The sequence below is a fragment of the Micropterus salmoides genome, unplaced genomic scaffold, assembly GCF_014851395.1.
Source record: "Micropterus salmoides isolate LMB-PRFRI ecotype aquatic unplaced genomic scaffold, ASM1485139v1 Ms_hic_scaffold_10, whole genome shotgun sequence".
Taxonomy (NCBI): domain Eukaryota; kingdom Metazoa; phylum Chordata; class Actinopteri; order Centrarchiformes; family Centrarchidae; genus Micropterus; species Micropterus salmoides.
The window spans coordinates 27,577,269-27,602,248 of record NW_024040041.1 but is presented as its reverse complement, the minus strand read 5'-3'; the positions used below and the strand labels follow the sequence as shown (position 1 = coordinate 27,602,248).

The following is a 24,980-nucleotide window of genomic DNA, read 5'->3' as shown; positions in this document are numbered from 1 at the left end:
TGCTCGGGTCGGTTACGCGCGATGCGGGATGGCGTTCCTGATGCTATTAAAACAGATGTGAGCCGTGATTCTGGAGCGGTGCTTTTTGGGAAAAGGACTGCTGGCTAGCAGCAAGCCGGGGCACTCGGCTACCGATGCCCTGTGACTGAGGAAGCTGATATCTGAGCCGGCTGACTCCAAACACACGCGGTCCGGTGGGTAAAGCGTATATTCAGTTTATTCAACATCTGCAGCCACGAATTATTTAACACCATTATTTCTTGGCTAGCTGTATTCCTTGAAACGCGGAGTCTTCCCCCGGCGGCCTCAAGTCCCCCGCATCGCCGAGTCGCCTCTCCAATGTCAAGCTACATGGTACAGAAGGAGCAAGACTTCCGGTCAGTGTTTTCAAAATAAAAACTACACTCGTGAACACGTCAAAATCTTTAAGCAAGGTACCAACAAAGTTTTAAAAAATTAAATAAATGCTGCATTTGGTACTGCATTGTAATTTTTTTTTTCCACTGCAGGCACCAGGGTCTAAATTAAGTTCTAGGGTCTTTATTTGGCCCCTACTTAATATCTGAATGGTTGAATAGAGGCAACTTGCTTTAAGTCAATCTTGTCGGGTGTTTCGCTACTACTGCTCCGTCTTCAACCGTCAAACCAATAAATCACAATCAACACCAAAAGATAGCACACACAAGTCTCCCCAGATGTCTGCCTGAGATCGTAGTCTACTTCATATATATATAGCTCGGAAATAGCAGCCGGTGTGCAGCTAGTCCTGCTGATGGAGTTCAGCTAAATACTGGGTCCGGAGTCATTGTTTTCAGTCAGGAGGTTTTTGCTGAAACAGGCCAGCTGATTACAACAGGTAATAAAGCACTTTAAAAACCACGTACCTCTTTATTCCTGTGTCTCTTCATTTTACTCCCACACAAAAAAAATCTATTGTTAGTGGTCAAGCATATAATTTTTCATTGTAGGCTCTTCATGCAAAATATTTTTGGTCAGTGAAAATGAAATTTTCCCACTAAAATCTATACTCATAATGCAATCGCAATGTCTGTCAAAATAATCACTACATGATTATTATTTTTTTGCATATTGAATGCATGGAAGGAATTGCATCCCGTTATTGCATTTAAATTTTCACACAGGCATTGAAGCAAGGCAGTAATCATTCTCATTGTTCAGCTGAGTTTAGTTCAACCTGGTTAACATAAATACACAATATGAAGATGTCTCTGAAGATTATCAGTCATCCAGGTCTAGTTATCCAAGGAAAGTTAAAAAACAAAACAAAAAAAAGGGCAAATCCTTGGATACAAGATGATGATGATGTTCTTTAGAGAGGCCACAACTGCACCTCCATTTCTCCACTCTACTTTAATAAAGAATATGCGCCATGTGAGAACAATATGTACTAAATATAATAAATGCAGGGTGTCTCTACAAGACATGCGACAATTAGCAATAACCCCAACCAACTAAATCTGGGACTCTAAAGGACCTAAAGCAGCTGCCCGCTTTGAATCCAGCTTTCTCTTTTGTTAAACAGGCTTTCATTTAAAGATCAAATTTTATTTTGAAGGGGAACTATTTGAGCTTCTGGTGTTATTCTGGTTGACTGACTAGTTTGATCCTGCTTGGCTGCACTTGGCAATGTGAATACCAGCACTGCCTGAGCTGCAGCTGCCTTCAAAACAGCCGGAAACATCGCAGTTACTGCCTGAGCTCACACGATGAACAGAAAGAACACGCTCAGTATTTCTAAGGCACTACGAAAAATAAATATGTCCATTACAGTATAACGACATGTGTCTTTTCCTTCTGTAATAATGATACAAATTATTTTAATTTAATTTAAATTAGGGATTAATTTTGAGGTTAGCCTTTCAAGAATGATTCCAAAGGCCTAGATGCTGAATTTTCTGAAAACTATTTATTTTATAATTATACTAGAGGGGGAAAAGTCACTCTATAATTATAGAAATGACGGGAGTCTCAGATTTCATCATCAGAAAATCTGTTGCCTGACAAAATTCAAGTTAGTCCAACCTCCAAACCAGTGATTTTTTGTCTTTTCACTTCTGCGCTTAACAAGGAGTCATTGGATTCAAAATAAGGCACATCCCTGTTGTACTGTGATTATTATTCAGATGCTGCAATACGCATGTGAAGGACTGGTAAAAGACCTTCTACCTTGTGATTTTTCTTTTTTTATGTACAATAAAAGGAGTCTTCACACTGAAAGTGTCAGGTTCATAAATGAGTCACCATCAAGACGCATGACAATTTCAGTGCAGTTTGCAAATCTCATATATGCAGCGTGTTGCTTGACTTCTAACTCAAACAACAGTATAAGGTAAATTTTGCTTTTATTACTGCACACAAGTAATGTCCACGTGCAATTGGGAGTTAGACGTTTCCTAGGAGCACTTGAAGGCAGCAGGTGACGTGCTGTAATCCTGTAATGGGAGAGGACTGTTGAGGAGCTGGATGAATCACACCACCTCCACCTCTCACCCCTCTCTGCAGCTTGGACCTTATGATATGTAGCCGCCTACAACCACACCTCTGTACTGGAACTGGGACAAACAAGACCCCCCTTTACTCTTTGACTAACCACATGTCACATGTTAATCAGATGTCGCTAGATGTAGCCTACTCACATCTCTATGGAAAGTGGAGGGGAGAAATGAAGAACACAATCATATTGTTTTAAAGTACCTTCATGTTACAAATGATTCATATATTTCAACTGTCAGTTAGTTAGTCTCTGACTTGCAGTGTTGCTTTACCTCCTTTGTGCTGAGAAAAAATTTTTTGTTTCTGTGCCCTAAAAGCTGTTAAAGCTGTCCTGGGAGCTCCCTCTCTCCTAGCTGTCGGTGCCTCATCCGTTGATCTGGATCTTCGTCCCCCAGGAGATTCAGCCTCATCCCCCACTCTCCCTAGTTTGCATGTTCTCATGGCCCTTTCTCCCTCTGTGTGTTTGTTTCTCCTCTCTGTGTGAGATGCTGTTGTCCTCTTCTGTGTTTGTGTGGCTTGTCCTCTTCCCGGGTCTGAAGCTGCTCACTTGTCCTCCTGTATCCATCCTCTTCACTTATGTCTTACAATCTACTTTTTGTCATCGTAATAGTATTTACTATGATTTCCTGTTGTGAATCTGTTTCCTGCCTGTCCGTCCTGGGCGAGGGATTCCTCCTATGTTCCTCTTCCTGAGGTTTATTCCTTGTTAAAAGGGTTTTGAGGGTTTTTTTTCCTCTTCTGAATTGAGGGTTTAAGAACAGAGGGTGTTGTATGCTGTACAGATTGTAAAGCTCCATGTGGCAAGTTGTGATTTGTGATATTTGGCTATATAAATAAAATTTACTTGACGTATCAGTTTTAACAGTTTCTTCTCAGTTAATTTCAAACATTTTAATTACTCCTTATTAGATTTACTTACTCTCAAAGTGGCTCACAAAAAATTATCTTAGCATGTTATATGCAACTGCAAAAACACATATTTTTGTTTGTGATAGGAGCGTTTGCATGTCACAGTCAGCTCTTCTCACCTAACATGGCCATGGCCAATAACTACTTCAGAAAAATATCTCACGGTCAAACTGTCAAACCACTTGTTTTTTCCTGTGTTCTCTCAAAGACCACTCTCACCTCAGCCCACCTCTATCACGTCTATAAAAGCACAAAATTCCAATATTGATGCCCAGAGCCCACAGAGTCACGCATACAGTGTGAACACAAAAGACAAATGTAAGTCTGTGCTGATTTGCTCATTTTGAAATATTCTCAAACTTTATTTTAAAAAAAAAAGCATTTTGTTGGCTATTGAATATAACAATTGTAAAAATATATAGTGTTGTTATTAAGTTATTTAGCAAATGTTCCTTACTAGTTAAGTGTGGAAATCTCATTAATAAACTTCTTCACTTCATGTTCATGTTTGTTCAACTAAAATGTTTGTTTTTTTCAGGATCAGCCATGTTTCTGTTGTATATTTGCGTCTGTGCCGGCCTCATGCTGTCCCTCCCTCAGTGTACGTATCAGTCATGCATGGAAGGGACACCCAGACAGTGCCTGGATGCGGAATTTGCTCCAGGTACCAATTTGGCCGGGGAAGGCTTCGACATTACCAAAATGGAACGTAAGGGGGCCTTTGTGCTCGACATGAATCAGTGGAAACGCAAGGACAAAACATGCACCCTGTGTAGCAACCCCTATCTGGAGAACAAAAAGCAAAAGCTCCCCTTGTCAGTGGAGGACTGGAGGGCGAAATACTCCTGCAGCATGAAAGTTACCAGTAATCTCCACAGATCTAGTGAGTCTCTGGTCAGTTCCAGCTCCTCTTCGGTGGAAAACAACTGGCAGGCCAATCTAGATGTTAATGTTGGTAAAAAAAGGAGGCTCATTGATGCTAGCTGGAACCAATTCTAAGTTAGCTGAATACTCCATGGAAAAAACGAAGAATGACAAGTTCAGCTTCACAAGCCAAAGCATGTCCTGCGAGTACTACAGGTAAGAAGATGGGGACTGAGATGAAACTTTTCTCCACACACTCTCTTACATGCAAAGATTTATGCCAAGGAACAAAAGTAATGTACTTTAAGGCTCAAATACAACATTGTGAAATACCTGTTTTATACTGGTCTGTCTTTTATTGTCCGAAAACAGCTACCGAGTGTCCCTCAGTCCCAAATTGCACAGAGAATTTTGCAAAGCAGTGAAACAGCTCCCCAAAATCTACAGCCCTGAATACAAGCAACGATTCTACAAACTGATTGACAACTTTGGCACCCATTACCTCAGCAAGGTGAATCAAAATGATGGCGTGGTTGTTACAAAACAAAATGCAATTTTATCACATTTAACACATTTTCCTATGTGTGTTAAAATATATCATTCCAGGTGAAGTTGGGAGGAAGCGTTCAATCTGTGACCAGCATCAGGCAGTGCCAGGCCAGCCTGCAGGGCCTCAGCGCAGAGGAGGTGCAGATGTGCCTGGAGGTTGAGGCGTCCGCCACATTCAAAGCTACAGTAAAAACTCAATCAAAACACTGCAAGAAGGACATAGAGAAGACGGACAGTAAGTCAGCCTTCTCCAGCCTCTTCAATGACAGGTAAAAAACATTTTCTCATGTATATTGCAATGTTTTCTATTTATATCAAATCGAAATTATTATTCTCAACACTGGAAAAGCCGAACTGTGGTTGACTTAAATGCCAGAATTTAAATGTCACATTTCAAATCCAATCTTCTGTGCAAACCAGTGAAAGACTTTCAATATCATGTAAGGCAATATTAATTCAAATACAATAAAAACCCTTGTACTCAAAGATAGGCCCCTAAAAGCTGTTGGCTTCTCTAGTGTTGTTTAAAATTATGCTCTGGCTGAGTTTTTAACACAACTCTCTCCCCTACAGGTTCACAGAAATAAAGGGGGGCCATACCACGGAGCCAGACATTCTCTTCTCTGCTGACAAAAATCCATCAGCCTACAAAGAATGGCTGAACACACTGCCACAGAATCCAGACATATTCTCTTATTCCCTGGAATCGCTTCATGAGTTACTGCCTACAAACACCTCTGTCAGGAAGAACCTGCGCTCGGCCATTAGCCATTACATCCTGGAGAAAGGCCTGTTGAGGAACTGCAGTGAGCGCTGTCAGGCCGGCATCAAGAGTGACCCGAGGGATACCTGCGTCTGCCAGTGCCACAATGACCCTGCTGTAAACCAAGACTGCTGCCCAACCCGTAAGGGCATGGCGCGGGTTATAATAACTGTACAACGGGCGTCCGGTCTTTGGGGAGACTACTTCACAGCCACGGATGGCTATGTCAAGGTCTTTTTCAACAAACAGATGGTCCGGCGCTCTCCTGTCATTTACAACAACAACAACCCACACTGGGGCATGATTGTCGACCTGGGTTCCCAGGATATATCAGCAGGAAATAGAGTGAGATTTGAAGTGTGGGATCAGGACAACAACTGGGACGATGACCTGTTGGGACAATGTGAGAAAGATCTGTCCGCTGGAGTCAAAGAGGATCTCTGTAACATGCACCACGGCCAGTTCTACTACAAACTGGAGGTGAAATGTGCTCCGAGTCTGAGTGGAAATTCATGCGTGGACTACAAACCTTCACCTATGAGTCAAAGTCTGAAGAAGCTGTATGTGTCCCGTCATGCCCAACCTATTCCAAAGGCCATCCTATTAGAGATGGGTGTGTTTGTTAATGAAACAACCTCACAGAGAAACCTTACTGTGACTGAGAGTCAAAAGGTTCATGTGAACCCCCATGTTTGGCCTTTCTGAGGCTTATGTTCATAGTAATAGCAATATTTCTGTATTTGTATATCTCATTTGTATTCATGAGGTTAATCAAAGCAACAGGATTTATCCATACCCCTTATTAAATAATAATTGCTCACAAACGATGAGCTGTACATCAGTTCAGGAAGAACTGACAAAGTGCTGACAAAGTGGCTGCAGCTTGGGTCACTTTTGTGTGTTAAGTTTTTCTTCCTTTTTGTTTTCTTTTTTAATCTGTACTTTTAAAAATAACTGTATTGTTTCGATACAGGCATTTATAACATGTACTAAGATGCTTTAAACTTTTAATCACATTATTGCCTTGTTGGTTTTTTGACATGTTTGACTCCCAGTTCTAAAGAAAGAAATGAAGAATAGGACGATAAAGATATGTATAGGTCACACCTGCAGTGTCCATTACACATAAAATAGCATATACTTGTTTTATACATTTTATAGTCAGTTAGTTTCTCTTCTACTTAAACTGTTTTCTACAACTTCTTAGCAATGATATAGATATATTTTAATGTATAAATCCAATGCATTTATCAGTTTTTATTGATTGTTTTCTTACCATCTGTAATTTGAATGCCTTTTTCTCTCTTAATTTCAGATATGTCAATTTCTCCATCTGTGATTTACCTTTTAGTGCTCTTTAATCAAAATAATCAGATATTCATTGTCATATGTCAATGGGTGCTTTATGTGTTTTATTTTAGATAAATTTTCTTTGCTGTACAGTGTTTGCTGCTGAAACAGCCCAATTCTCAGCGCTCGCTAAAATTTTATCCCAGCTTAAACAATTAGTAAGTTACTTTGTGTTTGTGATAAACTTAAGAAATCCATCTTTGTGAATGTGACAGTCTCTTGTTCTCACAGAGCATTTGGCCACAGCCCACCACCACTTCAGATAAATGATCGGTTTGTGGTCACTGGTCCGTTACTGACTGGAAAGCCAGGCTGAGTTTCATGTAGTCACTATCTGTTTGAGTTTGTCTGTAGACCACCGGCTCCTCCCTCTCGGTGATGGGTCTGCTCAACATCGATGAAAATGTCAAACTACTCCCCCAACCCCCCAACCCCCCAACCCCCCCTTCTCAGGCCACTGTCACCTCACCCCCTCACCACCTCCTGCCGTTTTTTTTTTTTACTTTTAAAGACAAGGCAGTGATGTGTGTGCTCACTGTCAGTTTCACAAATGCAGTGTGAACAGGCAAGGCGAAGGTGAGTCTATGCTGATGTGCTCATATTGAAATATTTTTTCACTTTACTTGAATATATGTAACCGTCTATTCATTGTTTACCATAGTGTTAAGTTACAAAGCCTCCGGTACAACCTAGTCATTGCTGTATCACTTAGAAATTGCATAGTATAGTTTAGCTCTCTGACATTTGTTAGAGCACAAAAGTTAAACATTCAATGAGCTATTATTCTGTAAGTCACGAGCATTCATCTATAAAGCACATTTAAGAACAACAAATGTCAACCACAGCATTGTTTAGTTATGATCATTCTGGAGACCCAAACGCAGCTGTAAAAAGATTGGTCTTAAGACAGGATTTAAAAAATGGCAATGGACTGGAAAGATTTGACAGTAAGGGTTAAGATGTTACACAGTATGGGGGTTCACCTTTGGATTTTGACTAAGAACATAGAATAAAGGGGAGCAATTGAGCTAAACGTCAAAAAAGCGTTAAGTTGGAATAGAGGCCAACGAGATCTCAGATATAAACACTGCCAATCCATACAGTGCTTAAAAGGAAATAAAAGATTCTTTAAAAAATCAGTGCCATATTTTATTGGTTACTCTTGTTGCTAAAATTGAAGAGATTCTTGACAAACCGCAGGCAAGACTAAGCAGATTGACTGACGCAGAGAAAGAAAGTTACAGCAGTCAAGATGCGATGAGATGAAAACATGTAAAATCTCCTGAACCTAAGAAGACAGATATGGTTTATAAATATGGGAAACGCTACTACTAATGACAGAGTTTGTGTAAGGCAGATTCAAAAGTGCCAACCAGATGTTTGAATGTTGAGGGACATTTGACCAAGAATGTTAATTAAACCAACGATGTAAACTGAAGGGCTGGAAAGTAGGAGTTTTGTCTACTCTTATTTATCTGTGAATGGAAATGCTCCGTACTTGTATAGCGCCTTTCTAGTCTTTCCAGTCACACAATGAGCCTAAGTGCTCAGACGGAAACTAACATTCACACTCACTCATACATTCGGGGTTCAGTATCTTGCCCAAGGACACTTTGACACGCAACCAGGGGGAGCCAGGAATTGAAACACCGACCTTCCGATTAACGGCCAACCCGCTCTACCTCCTGAGCCACAGCCACCCCTGTGGAAAGTTTTAGGCCATCCACTACTTGACATCCATGTGGCAAATGATAAGAGACTTGAGGATGCCCTGCTGAGTTTTCTTGCAAGATATGTTTTTACTAAAACACATTGTGTGTGTCCTTGAGGTCTATCAAACTTGTTGAATGCATTTCCTTCCTCATAAAACATTCAGAAAAACAAAACAAACCATGGGTTGTCATGTTTTGTAAAAGCAGACTCTAGTGAAGGTATAATAAAAAAAAAACGTCTTAAAAAAGGAACTTGAGGTACACCACAAGAGAAAGAATCAAAGGAAGGCAAAGAGTTTCAGTCAAACTGAACCTGCAGATAAGAATCCAGTCACAAGACCTTACCTTGATTATGAACTACATGATTTAAGAAGCCCAAGATAACAGAAGGGAAAACTTTATCAAAAGCAACAGAGGGGTTAAACAAAATTAAATTAATGTAATTCACAATTTCTGAAGACATCACAAGGTGATTTGTTACCCTTAGGAGAGCAAGCTATGTCGACAGTGTCTAGAAGATAAGCTATGAAAAGACCTAACCAAGACCTTAGATAAAAATTCTGAAATGGTAAATTATAAAGTACAGTCAGATCTACAGAAGGTTTATGTGATCAAAAATGTATCACTGCATGTTCGAAGGAGGATGTGACATAAAGATGGAGTACTTTGTTTATTATCACTCCATTCCACTGGGGTTAACACCTTTTTAATGTCTCCAACGACTAAGTGTTGGACTATTCAACTGCTTTACTTCAGGTTTGTTCAACAAAAATGTTTTTTTTTCAGGATCAACCATCAGTTTGCATCCATCATCAGACTTAACAACAACATGTTTCTGTTGAATATTTGCGTCTGTGCCGGCCTCATGCTGTCCCTCCCTCAGTGTACGTATCAGTCATGCATGGAAGGGACACCCAGACAGTGCCTGGATGCGGAATTTGCTCCAGGTACCAATTTGGCCGGGGAAGGCTTCGACATTACCAAAATGGAACGTAAGGGGGCCTTTGTGCTCGACATGAATCAGTGGAAACGCAAGGACAAAACATGCACCCTGTGTAGCAACCCCTATCTGGAGAACAAAAAGCAAAAGCTCCCCTTGTCAGTGGAGGACTGGAGGGCGAAACACTCCTGCAGCATGAAAGTGGTCAGTAATCTCCACAGATCTAGTGAGTCTCTGGTCAGTTCCAGCTCCTCTTCGGTGGAAAACAACTGGCAGGCCAATCTAGATGTTAATGTTGGTGAAAAAGGAGGCTCAGTGATGCTAGCTGGAACCAATTCTAAGTTAGCTGAATACTCCATGGAAAAAACGAAGAATGACAAGTTCAGCTTCACAAGCCAAAGCATGTCCTGCGAGTACTACAGGTAAGAAGATGGGGACTGAGATGAAACTTTTCTCCACACACTCTCTTACATGCAAAGATTTATGCAAAGGAACTAAAGTAATGTACTTTAAGGCTCAAATACAACATTGTGGTCTTTCTTTTATTGTCCGAAAACAGCTACCGAGTGTCCCTCAGTCCCAAGTTGCACAGAGAATTTCGCAAAGCAGTGAAACAGCTCCCCAAAATCTACAGCCCTGAATACAAGCAACGATTCTACAAACTGATTGACAACTTTGGCACCCATTACCTCAGCAAGGTGAATCAAAATGATGGCGTGGTTGTTACAAAACAAAATGCAATTTTATCACATTTAACACATTTTCCTATGTGTGTTAAAATATATCATTCCAGGTGAAGTTGGGAGGAAGCGTTCAATCTGTGACCAGCATCAGGCAGTGCCAGGCCAGCCTGCAGGGCCTCAGCGCAGAGGAGGTGCAGATGTGCCTGGAGGTTGAGGCGTCCGCCACATTCAAAGCTACAGTAAAAACTCAATCAAAACACTGCAAGAAGGACATAGAGAAGACGGACAGTAAGTCAGCCTTCTCCAGCCTCTTCAATGACAGGTAAAAAAACATTTTCTCACATCAGTTGACCGAATACACTTTCATAAATTATTATTTTCAGCACCAGAAAAGCCTTGTTGGCGGAGTTCTTTAAGCAACTCTCTCCTCTACAGGTTCACAGAAATAAAGGGGGGCCATACCACGGAGCCAGACCTTCTCTTCTCTGCTGACAAAAATCCATCAGCCTACAAAGAATGGCTGAACACACTGCCACAGAATCCAGACATATTCTCTTATTCCCTGGAATCGCTTCATGAGTTACTGCCTACAAACACCCCTGTCAGGAAGAACCTGCGCTCGGCCATTAGCCATTACATCCTGGAGAAAGGCCTGTTGAGGAACTGCAGTGAACGCTGTCAGGCCGGCATCAAGAGTGACCCGAGGGATACCTGCGTCTGCCAGTGCCACAATGACCCTGCTGTAAACCAAGACTGCTGCCCAACCCGTAAGGGCATGGCGCGGGTTATAATAACTGTACAACGGGCGTCCGGTCTTTGGGGAGACCACACCACAGCCACAGATGGCTATGTGAAAGTGTCCCTCAACGGGCAGATGGTCCGTCGTTCTCCCGTCATTTACAACGACAACAACCCACACTGGGGCATGATCATCGACCTGGGCTCCCAGGATTTGTCAGCGGGACATCGAGTGAGATTTGAAGTGTGGGATGAGGACAACAACTGGGACGACGACCTGTTGGGACAATGTGAGAAAGATCTGTCCGCTGGAGTCATGGAGGATCTCTGTAACCTGCAACACGGCCGGCTCTTCTACAAACTGGAGGTGAAATGTGCTCCGAGTCTGAGTGGAAATTCATGCGTGGACTACAAACCTTCACCTATGAGTCAAAGTCTGAAGAAGCTGTATGTGTCCCGTCATGCCCACCCTATTCCAAAGGTCATCCTGTCACAGATGGGTGTGTTTGTGGATGAAAAAAGCTCACAGAGAAATCTTACTGCATAGAGTCAAAAGTCTGATATATAACACCCGTGTTTAGCTTTACTGCGGCTTATTTAGCAACATCACTATTTTTATTAGGTGTATCGATGAGGTTAATTTAAGCAGGACCTCTTACCCATAATTGACACCCCCACTAAACTCTACTTATGTGTTGACAAAGCAGCTCTAACTTAATTATTTTAAAGTGTTATTTTTTTCAGTTGCAGATTTGAAAAGTACATATTTGTTATGTATTGTGCAATCATTATGTAGCATTTTATTATCTATACAAACATTTATTACATCAAATAGTGTGTTTTATGTAATTTAATCACGTTATCTTGTGGATTTTTGACATGTTTGTTTATCATGAATAAAAGCTTAGTATATGAACTGTGCTATTTGATGTTTCATCACATTACTTTTAGTTTTTATTTGAGTGTTCATGTTCCGTTCGTCTTCGACAGTGTTACCCGACATGAGAAAGGAAGTGGTAATATTTCCTGTGTGCGGATGAGGCTTCACGATGCTATTAAAAAGAACAATGTGTGCTGGTAAACATTATGTATGCTGTTTTTACTCAGAAGCTTCTATTCAGCATCATTTGACATAGACTTTATTGAATTCAAAAAGTAAAATCCTTTTATATCCTTTATATAACATAGAGACAATTTTTTTGCACTTAACATCTATTTATGTGAATTAGTCTCCACCAGTGTTTTCAGTGTTGACAGAATAAGACTGGTGCAGGTTTTGGACCTACAAGACAAAGAGACATTGTGTAACAAATGTCCACTTACAGAGAAAGACAATGGTGTCAAGAAAAATCAAACAAAAGACAAAACAGACAACACAACAAGACAAAACAGAGTGAAACACACAAAAAGCTTTAAAAATACTGAACACATTATGGAAATGATCCACTTGAAGAAGTCCACGTCATTTGAATTAGCCTGGTTAATAAAGACAGACAAAGAGAGCGGGCAGTGGGGGGTGGGAACACAAAGACAATGAATCAGGAAATATAAATGAATTTGATTGGTTGATAACAGACACAAGTAAGGTAAAGTGTTTTATATTCAGTCCACTTTTCTTTAAAAGTGAAAGGTTCTTTTTAAGGTTTCCTGATGTTTTTGCTTGACCTTCCTGCACCAAATATAAAACTTTCTTCATTCTCACCTTTGTATCCATTTCCAAGGGCAGCATTGACTCCGCCATATTTGCCAGGTTGCTCTCCTGTGAAAGAATCAACCTAGTTCAATGTTATGAATGTGGTCAGAAGAAAACATACCCTTCAGTGGAAAATGATCCATAATATACGCAGTTGTACTTTTTGAGTGAAGGCTATTTCAATCAAAGTAAATGTTCAGAGCACTTAAAAAGAACAATTATGAGTACAGTATTAATAAAATTAATAAAAACAATAGCTTCACTTTGTTTGTTTTACTCAGGAAAGAATGTTTGAAAGCATAGGGATATTTAGACCCACGGAAAACCACACAGTAATTAGATATGAAAGCTATTGTGTAGCACAGCAAAATGTAAAGCACAATATGTGCTGTCACTGTAATATCATGCTAGAAGACATGAAAAATTAAGGTCACCAGAAACGGCAAAGTCAGTGGAAGTTGATCATAAATGACGATGTCTGGGGGTTTCTTGCTTACCCAAGGCATCTTGAGTTGCTCCTAGCTGTGCGCCGTAACCTTATCAAACACAGGCAAATAAGTTACATTTTTCAAACAGACCAAGACAAAAGGCACAAAATACATTTATGTTGTGATTTGGTGTTATTTGGACATCAGGAGTAGCTGGAGAAACATGTGCTGCTTTAATTTAAAATTAAAATTCTCAAATATGCAAGACATACTAATAATAAAAAGGTGTATTACTGTCATGCTGATTCAACCATCTCTGTTAATTGCAATGTGATGCACTAGTGTGACAAAAGACATAAAGGATTTGTTTATTTTGGGAAAGAGAGTCAATGAAAAATTACCTGCTTGCTGAGCTCCATATCCTGCTCCGGCTCCTGAAACAACACAAAACATGTAGATAGTTGGACTACAACAAAGATGCTTTGGATTAGCATTATCAGAGCGAATAAACAACACGCAGACATCTAGTTCACTCTACATGGAAAGCAAACTGTTATAACTATATTACAAACTACATGTTGATTTTGCACAAAGTTCTGTATACTTATTGATGTCTCATGTACGGCGCAACATGCCAAAGTCCATGCAAGGGGACCCACGGTGTATGTAGATAGAAATGGCTCATTCTAAGGTAATAAAAACATAATGGTTCATTATGTAAGGTCTTTCTACACTACTGAAAACATATATATATATATATATATATATATATATATATATTATATTGCATTTCTGTAAATAGATTCTCCTAAATATTACACACTGGACATTTGAATCGTATTATTCAGTATAAGCACTGAATGGGTGTTGATGAGGGCTGGATTGCGTGTACATTGTTGTTACAGGCTGGTTTGTTGATACGTGACCCTCGCATTTGATGTTAGTATGGTAAGGACTCAATCAGACTCATTCTGTGATGTCTGGGTGTAGTTTGATGTGGTTATATCAGATGATCTGACTTAAGCAAGTAGGCCTACATGCTTGCAGCTATGAATGTTGTTGGTTTTTTTACAACAAGAGTAAGTCCTTTCTTTGAGGTATGCGCAAACGCCCCTCGCACCAAAAAAAAAAGAATTAGCCCCCCCGAGAGCCATAGTATAGTATGCACACTGTGTAAGGGTAACAAAGATAAGTCATAATGGACAGAGATATTGCACACACACAGATATGACACACAGAGACACAAACACACACAGCACAGCCTCATAGATTAGCTTCACAAGACATATTTCTGATGTCTGTCCCATAATGCAAAGACAGAAAGCATTCATATTCACCGGGAATCTGATGAGTTCAAGACTGAAACTGAAACTGAAAAATCAATGGTATGTTTTCTTGATTAATTTTAGCCTTTTTAAAGTTGTTACCTGTTTTCACTATTATCTAGGACTTATGTGGTTAGATAAATATTAGCCACCACGCTGCTGCCTTACAGAAACAGTGAAAAAGTACTTTTTCCATTACCTACAGACTCTCACACTTTATAGCTCAAACACTCAGCTATTCTCACCATATTTGTTGGCGGTTTTGGCACCTTCAGCCCCGAGGCCAAGCTGCTGAGCAGCATATGGGTAGGCACCATCACCTGAGGGGATGACAAATCTGTTAAGTGTCTAACTGTTCTGGTAGGTGTGATAAACTAACAGAGTGGCTCAAAGGATACTAAAAGTCAGCACCCACCCAGACACAGCCCGTTCACCCTGCTATTATACAACCCTGTTGTAAAATGACAAATAAATTTATCTTGTGCCTTTTATTTGTACACCAATAAACTGAAATTTCCGCTTACAGATCACATGTGAAAGATACACGCCAAAGTGTCCTGAAAATGACAAATGAAGTGAAGGAGAAAAAGGGGACCCCATTTATTTTTTAACTCCGAACACCCTGGAGTGTTTTATTATGCCTTGTGCAAAAAGAGACACTGTTTATCCAAGGAAGGTTAAAATCAAGGGCAACTTGACTTGGTTTTAACCTTTCTTGAAGTGCAACCCAGATGACAGAGACTCTTCACAGACAGACACTGTTTATTAAATCCTCATCTGTTTATTCCATAGACTGTAGAAAACATGAATGTAATTTCAGTGACTTCAGCGATTGCGAAGCTTTAGTGAGTTATGTAAAAATTCGCCCCTGTACAGTTGTCATGAACGGGGAAAAACCAAAACAGTTTTTTTTACCAGGCTTTGGATTCAGCCTCAAGTGGTCATTCAAGGAACTGTAGTTTTTGGTGCTTAGCGTAGGTGCCATTTTTTTAGCCCCGGAGAGTGCCGCTCTCCGGGGCTAGTTTATTCAAGTTTTTATAATGAGTTTTACTCATAGTCAGATCCAATAATACTAGATTAAGATCCACTAGTGTTATAGCTTTAGTAAGATGTACTTAAGTAAGATGGTGTGTTTTGGGAAATATGTTTAATCTTGCTTAGAGTTGGGAAGGTCAATAACATTCATGTGTGGTTATTATGTAGCTTGAGTCAGGCATCAGTTAGCTTAGTTTAGTTTAGCAAAATGACTTGAAACAGCAAGCCAGCCTGTGGAAAGATAACAAAATCCATCTACCAGCTCTTCTAATTATCATGTTATATATATTGCGTGTTATAATCTGTGCAAAAACCAAAGTGAAGAATGACAATTTTTACTGCATATTTTAACTGCATAAATGTAACAGGTATGTTGATCTTCTCATCAAGCTCTGCATGAAACGTCAGACTATTTCCAACGGTCATAGCACATCTCATTATGTACGTAAGTTTTATATAAAGTAATATGATGCGTAATAGAACAGCTCTTACCATCCAGTCCAGCAGGAATCACTGGTGCATTACCATAAGGAACCTGAGCAGCTCCTCCTCCTGCAGGAAAAAGATCAGATGGGCAAAATGACTCATCTGACTTCTCTATTTTCACCCTTCCACCTGCACAGGCTGTAAATCAGCTCCGTGGAATCCACTAGTTCAAAAGTCTGACTCATGCATATAAAGCCACATCGACAGGAGCTTGACTAATAGAGTCAAAGAAGGATGATGTCATGTCAGCACTGCTCACCATATTTGCCACCAGTTGATTCCAGTCCTGCACCAAGTGCTCCTGAAAGAAGAGAAGAGGGCCTTCAGTGACAAAGTTTTAATTTATCAGAAAATATATTCATACTGAAAACGTAAAACGTTTTTTCAACAAAGTAATAGATTTGTGGTAGACAGATATTAGACAACACAGAATTTATGAGGCTCTAGCTTTTATGCTAAATATGTGATTGGACATTATATCTGATTGTAACTACGCTGCTATTTAGAACTAGATGTTCAACTGATCCCACGACCCTGTACGCAGGATAAGCAGTTGGATGGATGTTCAACTAATAAGTTACTATGAACAAACTTAAGCCATTACAGAGCCTTCAGCTTGGCACGCTGCGAAGAGGACAATTGTTTATTTATATTATCTTTTCCTCTAGTTTAATTTTAAATTGTATGAATTATATTGTGCAGCCATTAGGGAGGCATTCACACTCTCAGTGCTCTCTAGTATTGCCATGCGTTGTGTCCATGTAAACAGTGCGCAGCAGCCAGAGAAATAAACGGTGCTCCATCCTTAAATCTCTTACCATACGCCCCCTGGCCCTGTCCGGCATAGCCTCCTGTACTGAGGGCTAGAAAAATCAGAAATACATTTACATGAGAGTCAGGTACTGTTCAATCCATTGACTGATTGACAAATTTAAATAAAACTGAAAAGCATCTATGTTAGCAGGACGTCAGAAACCACCAGATTAAACTGGTCAGCTTCTATACATAAGAGGCAATAGCTACACCAAGTGGATGAAAGACAACACTGGACATGTTAAGCAGAGGAAGTGTGCTTCCTTGACGTCCTCTTATTTTTTCAGCTGTCAAACGTCGCAGGTTAAAGCATCTACGGGTTAGTGCCACCTGTTATAGGTTTCAGCAGGTTATAACTCCTCAAAACTGTTACCTTCACTCTTCCCTGCTTTGTTCTCAGCACCATCAGCTAACTCTGCAGGGTAACCAAGCCCTGAAACATAGTTCTAATTAGCATTATATTATGTCTGTGAGCTAATAACTCTTTAAATGGAGCGAGCTTCTCTTAAATTCCCTTCTTTTTTCTTTAAATGGCACTCACCAGCCCCGTAACCATCGCTGTAACCATTCCCATAACCTGTTGAGAGAGGGGACTATATGTTAAAACATTTAAGAGGAACATTTACTGAATTCAAAGCTAATATTTTTAACTCAGTGCTGTATTTGACATTTCTGACTGTACCCAGTAACAAAAGGAAAGGAAATGTTCAAGAGAGTCTTCAGCATGCATGTGAAATACCTGTAGACAAAGCTTTTGCACCAGCATCTCCACCTACAGTGATAACAGAACAAAGAAATTCACTCAACACAAAGGATCGGCCTGTCTTAACTGAATAACGTCTGTCCTGACAGTGATGGCTTTGATGCAGTGACAACAAGAAGGAGGAATGATCCCCAGGCAGACAATTTACATTTCAAGCATAAAGTTTAGATTTTTTTATTTAAATTGTCTTCTATGCTTCCTTCTGTAACTCACAGAGTACACAATTTGACTAGTAGAATTTGAATTTCTATTTGTGGATGAGTTGCCACTTACCGAAGCCATTGCCTGCCACAGCACCCAGGTATCCTGTTGCTCCCTCACCATAGCCTGTGATAACACACATTCAAAACATATTGTATGGGACACAGACTCTCAGAACTTTTGTTTAACAGAAGACATCAATATTTAACTTGGGACAAACATGAAACAACACAAAACCATACCATACCATCAAAACAAAATAAATTGTTTTGATGGAATGACTTGCATGCATATGAAAGAAGAGGAAAAGACATCCACAGGAGTAAAATCTGATCTCTAATCCTTTGTTGTTGTTGTTGTTGTTGTTGTTGTCTTCTACTTTTTAAATGCACTATCAATAATTCACCAGAAAGGAAAGGAAGATACTAACGCAGCTTTTCCTCTGACCTTTAAAGGAAGGTTGAAATGAACTCAGACACAGCTTGTTTTTTCTAGAAAGACTCATAAGCAAATGGTTGGTTTACAAGGCAAATTAGGAGAAACAGCTGATTCTCTGCTGTGTGACACATGATCTACTGTGCACCTTCAGCTCCATTCACATTTTGAACATTCAGATTCAGTTCATCATTCATCATTCATTTGCATAGGGTCATTGGGAGCAATGTGTAAGATATGGCCAGACGTTTTGTTTAAAACATTTAAAAAATGGACTATTGCTATCAATAAAATGTGAAGAAATAACAGTTCTGACATTACGTCAAAGATATTGTTTTGCAGAGTTATCTACTAAAGTTAGCACATTAACCAGCTAGCCCCAGCCCATCCTGTCTCTTATACCACTTTGTACTTCATGAGGCAAGTTTGTTGTCTTAGATTTTTAAGTCTAACAAATAAACAAAACATACTCACAAAATGTCAAGAAAGGAAATATTCATACAATGGCTGTTTCTCTTATCAAACAGATAAATAGAACCGTACACCTTCTCAATTCAAGCTTCTCTCTTTCATCGAACTAATTGCCTTTTTAACTCATCTCAAAACATATTTCATTCAAACTCCACAGTAACAAAAAAAAATTCACCAAAACCGTTGTGGTTAGTGTTTCCACTGTTCCAACAATCACCAATCTGGTTTGGTTGAAATAAACCCTTAGATGTGAAAATATTCTGGCTCTACAAGCTGTTGCTGCCTCTCTGATGCCCGAGCTCCCTCTCGCTCATCTCCCACTTCACACCCCTCCTGTCGCCACCTGAACTCGGAGTCAAAGTCCTCGCCAGAGCCGCTGTAAATCACCTAGGTACTGTATTCCCTGTCATCAAACTGGCCTCCGTCGGTCTCTGAGGCTGTGTTTGGTCCCAGTCGGCCAGTCGAAGTTAGTTGCATGGCTGAGTGAGCTGATATGTGAAATGCTGCCTCCTATATTTTTTGGAGTATGAATTTGTGAAGGTGGAGAGTAGTTTCAATTCTTACACATTGTACCTTTAAGAATCAAAAGTTAGAGTACAAATTGAGATTGAAAATGTATCAGAAAGTAAAATTATTCCACAGCCTCACCAGTTGACCTGCCGGCAACTCCATGGGGATACCCACCCTGTCCAGCAGCAGCAGCTGAGAAAGTTGGGAGTCAGGACAAAAGTGGTGCAAAAGGAAAGCATGAGAGCATAAACCCTAAATTGTAACAAAGAAAAGAAAAAAGTATGAAAATATACATCCTTACCTGCATGTTTGCCAGCTGCACCACCAAGGTATGCTCCCTGTCCCAACCCTGTAGGCAGGCCATGGGAATCTGTTAGCACAGGTAGTGTCAATTTTACATCACCATCTCCATCACTAGCAGCATGTTAACTTTTCCTGCGTTGCATGTCAGTGCTTAATATTACCTGGTCCATAGCCCCCTGCACCCAGGCTTGCTCCCAGATAGTTTCCTGCGCCACCCATATAACCTGTGGAGGAAGATAACGCAGGCTCAGCAAAAATCACCGGTAACTTGCTGTGGGCTAGAGGGACATGACCCCTGATTTCTGTATAAAACACCAGTGCCAACATAAATATTGATCCCTCAGTACTGCTTTTGGCTGAAAGTCATGTTTAAATCAAAATCACATTTTAAACACATGATAAAACTGGGACATAACATCCCGCCTCATTCACTTGTTTCCATATACAGAAGATACAGAGGTTGCTGTTGAGGGAGTTTTTGACATGTACAGCTACCAGTGGAACAAAAACATTTTTTAACTTCCTCTTCATTGGACACTGACTCTCACACAGCAATAATTATTGATTGGCTCAGACACAATAATCAGTTATGTGTCACACCTGAACAAAAAAGCAGATACTGATTTTGTAAATATGGATGATGCACAAAGACTGAGTTGCTCTTTATCAGGATAAACTGCAGGCATGCAGCAGTTCTTTCAATTACAGTTCATTTGAATTCCCACAAAAATATGTTATTTGAAAGAATGTATGAACTTCTTCCTATGTATTACTGTAAGATGCATATTTTGTTAAATTTAACTAAACTCTAACCATGGCCTAAAGCACAACTGCAGCACTCTCTAAACACATAGACATGACAAGTAGGCATCAAGGCACCAATAAAGAAAAAGATTAAATCAACAGTGAGGGCGAGAAACACTGAAGCATCTGTACAATGTGCCATTGCCTTCAGTTAACAGGGTAAATATGGAATCAGCATGGGAACTGCTCCCAAACCACATACACAATGCTATCCATTTATCAGATAATACCCAATAAATACATCATATTCAGAATCATAAACGTCAGCAAAAATGTACACATCCATTAATAAACAAACAATAACAAATTTAATCAATGCAAAATCACAGAGCAAACAGTGTTTGCATATCCAGGGTTGGTGTCTCCTATTACACCGTGGATCATTTCCAGATAAATATCTAGATAATGCACCTAAATCTCTTCTGCCATCTGCAAAATATGCAGAAGACGAAAAAACTTTGAAGCTAGCTAAGAAATGTGTTTAGCTAGCCCAGCTAACTATCAAACAACTGGTACAATCACATGGGTTACTCACACAGACTAACAAACAGACAAAGGTTTTGCTACAGCAGTCAGATAGCAAGTCACTAATGTTTCTTTGTTGCATTTAAACATTTGTTTTTTGATATCAGATTGTTACCAAATAAGCTCAAGACAAGTGATTAAAGGTAAATGGGATGATTTTAAGACAGCTGCCATCCTGCAGGAGACTAATCTCTCAGCAGTAAGGAAATGAGGGATTATTAGTTAGAAGTCCAGTGAGAACAGGGTCAGCGTTTCAGAAGAGATACATTTGTAGAGACGCTACTTTCCAAAGGCAACAAGCACCTGAAAAAAATGCCGTTACTCAGAAAATCACCTCTGTTAGTACAAAGTAATATAAACAGAGGAAGCGAAATACAGAAGGAAATGAAAACAATCTGCATTTCACTTGTATTTAAGAATTTGGATAACCAATAGAAAGTGGAAGATTTCAAGAATGGGCAAAAAGACAAAGTGATGGTGAATAAGTACAAAGCTTTGCTCTTACTTGTTGCCTGGGTATTCCTCCCAGTCTGTCCTGGGATACTGAGAGCTTTTGATTTTATGACGTCACGTTCAGCATGGGAAAGGTGTTTTGCTTTCTGACCATCAGCAGTTAAGCCTTTAGCTTTCTGCCCTTCTACTGAGGTGATGCCTAAACTTTGGGTTCCACTTGCACCTGGGATCAGTTGTCCAAAGCGCTCCTCTCCTTGTACTTGAAGATTTAGAGAACCATGACCATGGTTTTCTACAGCAAGAGTCCCATGGCTTTTAGCCCCTTTTGTGTCTTTAGCCACAAACCTGAGGTCTTTGACACCCCGCCCGTCTGCTACAGAAGATAAATAGTTTGCCTGACCTTGTGGAAGAGAGAATATATTGCGACTTGAATCCTGAGTTTGTGGCAGTCGAGCTGCACGTCCAAGATGCTTGCTGTTCTTACCAGAATGAGGCTGGGGCACTAAACTTTGAGTCCTCTGGGTTTCTAATCCCAAAAGCACATGGCGATTGATTTCCAATATTTCTGAGAAATCACTAGAGGATCCACAGTTTTTCTGATTTTGTTGGATAGATGAATCATAGTCTCTCGCACTCTGTACCTGAGAAGAAGCCGGACTTCTGATGGTGTCTATATCAAGAGGCAGCTGATGTCTTACACCTCCAGCAGCCATTGAGACCATAGGTTCAAAAGTTCCTTGTCCTTGTGAAACAGCCAGACCAAGATTTTTACTTTGTTTATCAAGGGGTGCCATTGGTCCAAGACTTGATGACGTAACTACTGGATCAAGGCTTTTGACTTCTCTTCCAGGTGGCAGTACAGCAGGTCTAAAGCCAGCTTCTGTCTGTAATTCAGTAGCAGTGGGACCATAGCTTCTCCCCATGTTGGGCATTTCAGGTCCAAGACTTCTGTCTCTTTTTCCATGCGGGTGACCTACTGCTCTGCTCTTTTCTCTCTTCAGATCTTGAACAGCTTGGCCCAGATTGGCCATCTCAGGTCCACCCAAATCTGCTGTAGACACACCTGGCAGAGAAATATCATCATGCATTCACGACTTCTTGGTGGCTCAGAGACAACAGTGTTTCTCTGAGGGTGAACAGCACACTGTAGTGACGAGTGGCAAAAAATTTTTTTTCTGATGTGTGTATCAGAGCATTCAGTGCAACATAACACATCATCCACAGAGTGATCAGTACTAAACGGGCACAAGGCAAAATCCATTATGGCTTGAAATTAGTCCAGTTTCATAGGACAGAATCATCACCATAATAAGGAACTGAGACAACACACATGTGAAGCCACTCTTTGGAAGGACACGGTACTTCACACTGAGTCAGAGCAATGACATCAACACATAAAACATGACAACATAATGTTGCCATCCCAAATTGTGGAAATGCCATAAAATACACACAGGACGAGACAAAGACACCACCAGACACAGAGAGCAGCATCAGTGTGGGACAAAAACAACTGAGAAAAAATCTGATTCTTCCTGAAACTATGGATATAAGGTAAGGTAAGGTAATGGATTTAAAACATTAGATAGCTCGCAGTAACCGGTTACCCCCCAGAGGGCAAATTAAGTGTGTGTGAATCATTTGTTTTTGTGAGTAAGATTTAGCAAAGATTGATTACAAGCGAGCAAAATACAGCTTTTGCAATTATCAGCGTATCGCCCTAAGCTCATTATAATCGAGTTGTTAATGTGTATTTACATATTTTCCAATAGCCCCTTCAGCACTTGTTAACCACAGCGCTAAGTACTCCACACACACCAACTCTCATTATCTATGATTAACTCTCAGACTGAATCTGTGTTAAGAAGAGCTGGGGAGCTCATGCAACATGCAACACAAACACTGACAGACAAACACAGTCAGACATCAGCATCTGAATCTCCCCTGTACACGCAAAAACACAACAGTGGAGCTGATGGTAATATTACAGTAGATAGGTTTCATGCAAACAAAAGCCAGCATGAACATGACATCAGTGAATTATAAGACACCAATTCCACAGGGAGGTCACAGACAAACACAACACAGGACAAAGACAGACAAAGACTAACAAACACAAAGACCACAGGTTGCTGGGGTGAAGGTTTTACCAGGTTTTTGCTCCTTAGCCCTGTGTCCAGTGGGATACCCAAGTCCAAGTCCTAATAATAGCAGATAGAGGAACTGTCATTGATTTCACTCAGCATGCCAACTGAAAAGAGACACCCAGGCCAGCACTATGGCCAGACAGGCCTACAATCTTTAGGCGTGTTTGCAAAGACGTGCATCACTGTAACAGGGGAGGTGCTAATAAAAAAGGCCCTCAGCAATAAGTTGGACATGGTTTTGCATGACTAGCTGCCTTAAAATGTGATAATAAACAATCTGATTGTCGTATTCTCTTTTGTGCAATCCGATAAACCTGATTTTATCCATGACTAACAGCATAAGTGTGTGTTTGTGGCAAGAGCGATGAGAAAATACCCTCCAGCATACAAATCTGAGCTGAATGGAAGAAGTAATGGGTTTGTGGGGAAGGACCTGATTCATTACTTACCTGGCTGCGCTCCAGGATAGCCAATGCCAGCTAGAGGCCCATATCCTGGCAAGAAAACAAAGAGCCAAGTTCAGAGGATGTGGGACAAATCTCTAAATCTGACAAGCACTCTGATTACATCACTTGTGCCCAGGGTTTTTCTCTGTTTTACAAGGACACATAATTTATTCGCTAAGATGCAATCTGCTCCATATATCATGTTCACAGACAGTGACAGAGAGCCACTTAGCTGAGATTTATCAAGCAAATAAGTATAGGGTTTACAGAGAGTGTAATTCGGAGTGTATACTCTCATTCGGGCAAACAATATAAAAAAACATATAATTACTTACCTGGCAGAGAGCCAAGGCCAGCGCCATAAACTAGAAAGTCACAAGCACACAGAGTTAATCTTGATTATTTACAAAGATTTCTACGGCTAAAAACTGTTTATGTAAGATCTGTCTTCATGCTTGCCTTCGTCTTTTTCCCTAAGACATTACACAGACTGCTTTTTGACAATTAACTGTTTCAGTGTAATGCCAATAAAAAGTTACAATAAACCCTTGCCATGTTTAAATAAAGGTAAAGGATTAAAGACACAAAAAAGGAAGACATGAACAATTCAGCACCTTTCATATAGCTGATTCATTTTAGCCTTTTCTTTTACTAGGGCTGAACAAAACGTATGAGAGACTACACTGGGTTGCCTAATGCCTAATGCCTCTATAACATGAATATTCATAACAAAACCCAGCAACAATCAAAGTTTGAGTTTGGGAAAAACATAACTTGTTAGTCTTTAGTTAAGTATCTTAAATATGTAGTTAATCTGCTGTATTAGAACTGTTGGGGTGTGGTTTGATCAGATTTGGATGATTGTGGCCTGGCAACACAAGCAAAAATAAACTCTGATTTAGATGACAGTTCAGATGACTCTGATTGGTGCACAGGGATGCGTGGCTTCCCCTTTTCCCACCTGAGAGCTGGCCACTTTAACCAGATGAGAAAAGCACAGACAAAAACAGAGATGCAAAAATCTCTCATGTGAAATGGCCAAAACTTTAACTTTAATGGGCCTTAAATATCACCACAATCAGTTTTTCAAATTGCAGTGAGTCAGGCTTTTACCTGCAGG

General features: G+C 40.2%; 2 protein-coding genes and 1 pseudogene across 5 annotated transcripts; 2 read left to right on the top strand and 1 right to left on the bottom strand.

The window, feature by feature from the left end:
- The first annotated feature begins 268 nt into the window (after nt 1-268).
- Nucleotides 269-8,078, top strand: LOC119893819 (annotated as a pseudogene).
- Nucleotides 7,451-11,938, top strand: LOC119893808 (perforin-1-like). Its single transcript, XM_038706158.1, has 5 exons — nt 7,451-7,525; nt 9,448-10,023; nt 10,161-10,299; nt 10,395-10,606; nt 10,720-11,938. The coding sequence occupies exons 1-5, from the start codon at nt 7,500-7,502 to the stop codon at nt 11,567-11,569; spliced, it is 1,803 nt and encodes a 600-aa protein (XP_038562086.1). The 5' UTR covers nt 7,451-7,499; the 3' UTR covers nt 11,570-11,938.
- Nucleotides 11,939-12,144: 206 nt separating this feature from the next.
- On the bottom strand, nt 12,145-24,263 carry LOC119893842 (glycine-rich cell wall structural protein). 4 transcript variants are annotated; one of them, XM_038706213.1, is made up of 18 exons: nt 24,196-24,263; nt 23,864-23,908; nt 23,418-23,468; nt 19,647-19,709; nt 19,484-19,552; nt 19,321-19,374; nt 17,839-17,892; nt 17,542-17,574; nt 17,344-17,379; nt 17,176-17,235; nt 16,808-16,852; nt 16,249-16,290; nt 15,996-16,055; nt 14,714-14,788; nt 13,545-13,577; nt 13,213-13,251; nt 12,725-12,781; nt 12,145-12,498 (listed from the first exon to the last, which is right to left on the bottom strand). In XM_038706213.1, exons 4-18 carry the CDS (start codon nt 19,702-19,704, stop codon nt 12,494-12,496), a joined length of 720 nt encoding a protein of 239 aa, XP_038562141.1. In that variant the 5' UTR covers nt 19,705-19,709; nt 23,418-23,468; nt 23,864-23,908; nt 24,196-24,263; the 3' UTR covers nt 12,145-12,493. The 4 variants fall into 4 exon arrangements, with proteins under 4 accessions (XP_038562141.1, XP_038562149.1, XP_038562133.1 ...); XM_038706221.1 differs by lacking the exons at nt 23,864-23,908; nt 24,196-24,263 and having other exon boundaries at nt 19,484-19,531; nt 23,418-23,588; XM_038706205.1 differs by lacking the exons at nt 23,864-23,908; nt 24,196-24,263 and having other exon boundaries at nt 23,418-23,587.
- Between the last annotated feature and the right edge of the window lie 717 nt (nt 24,264-24,980).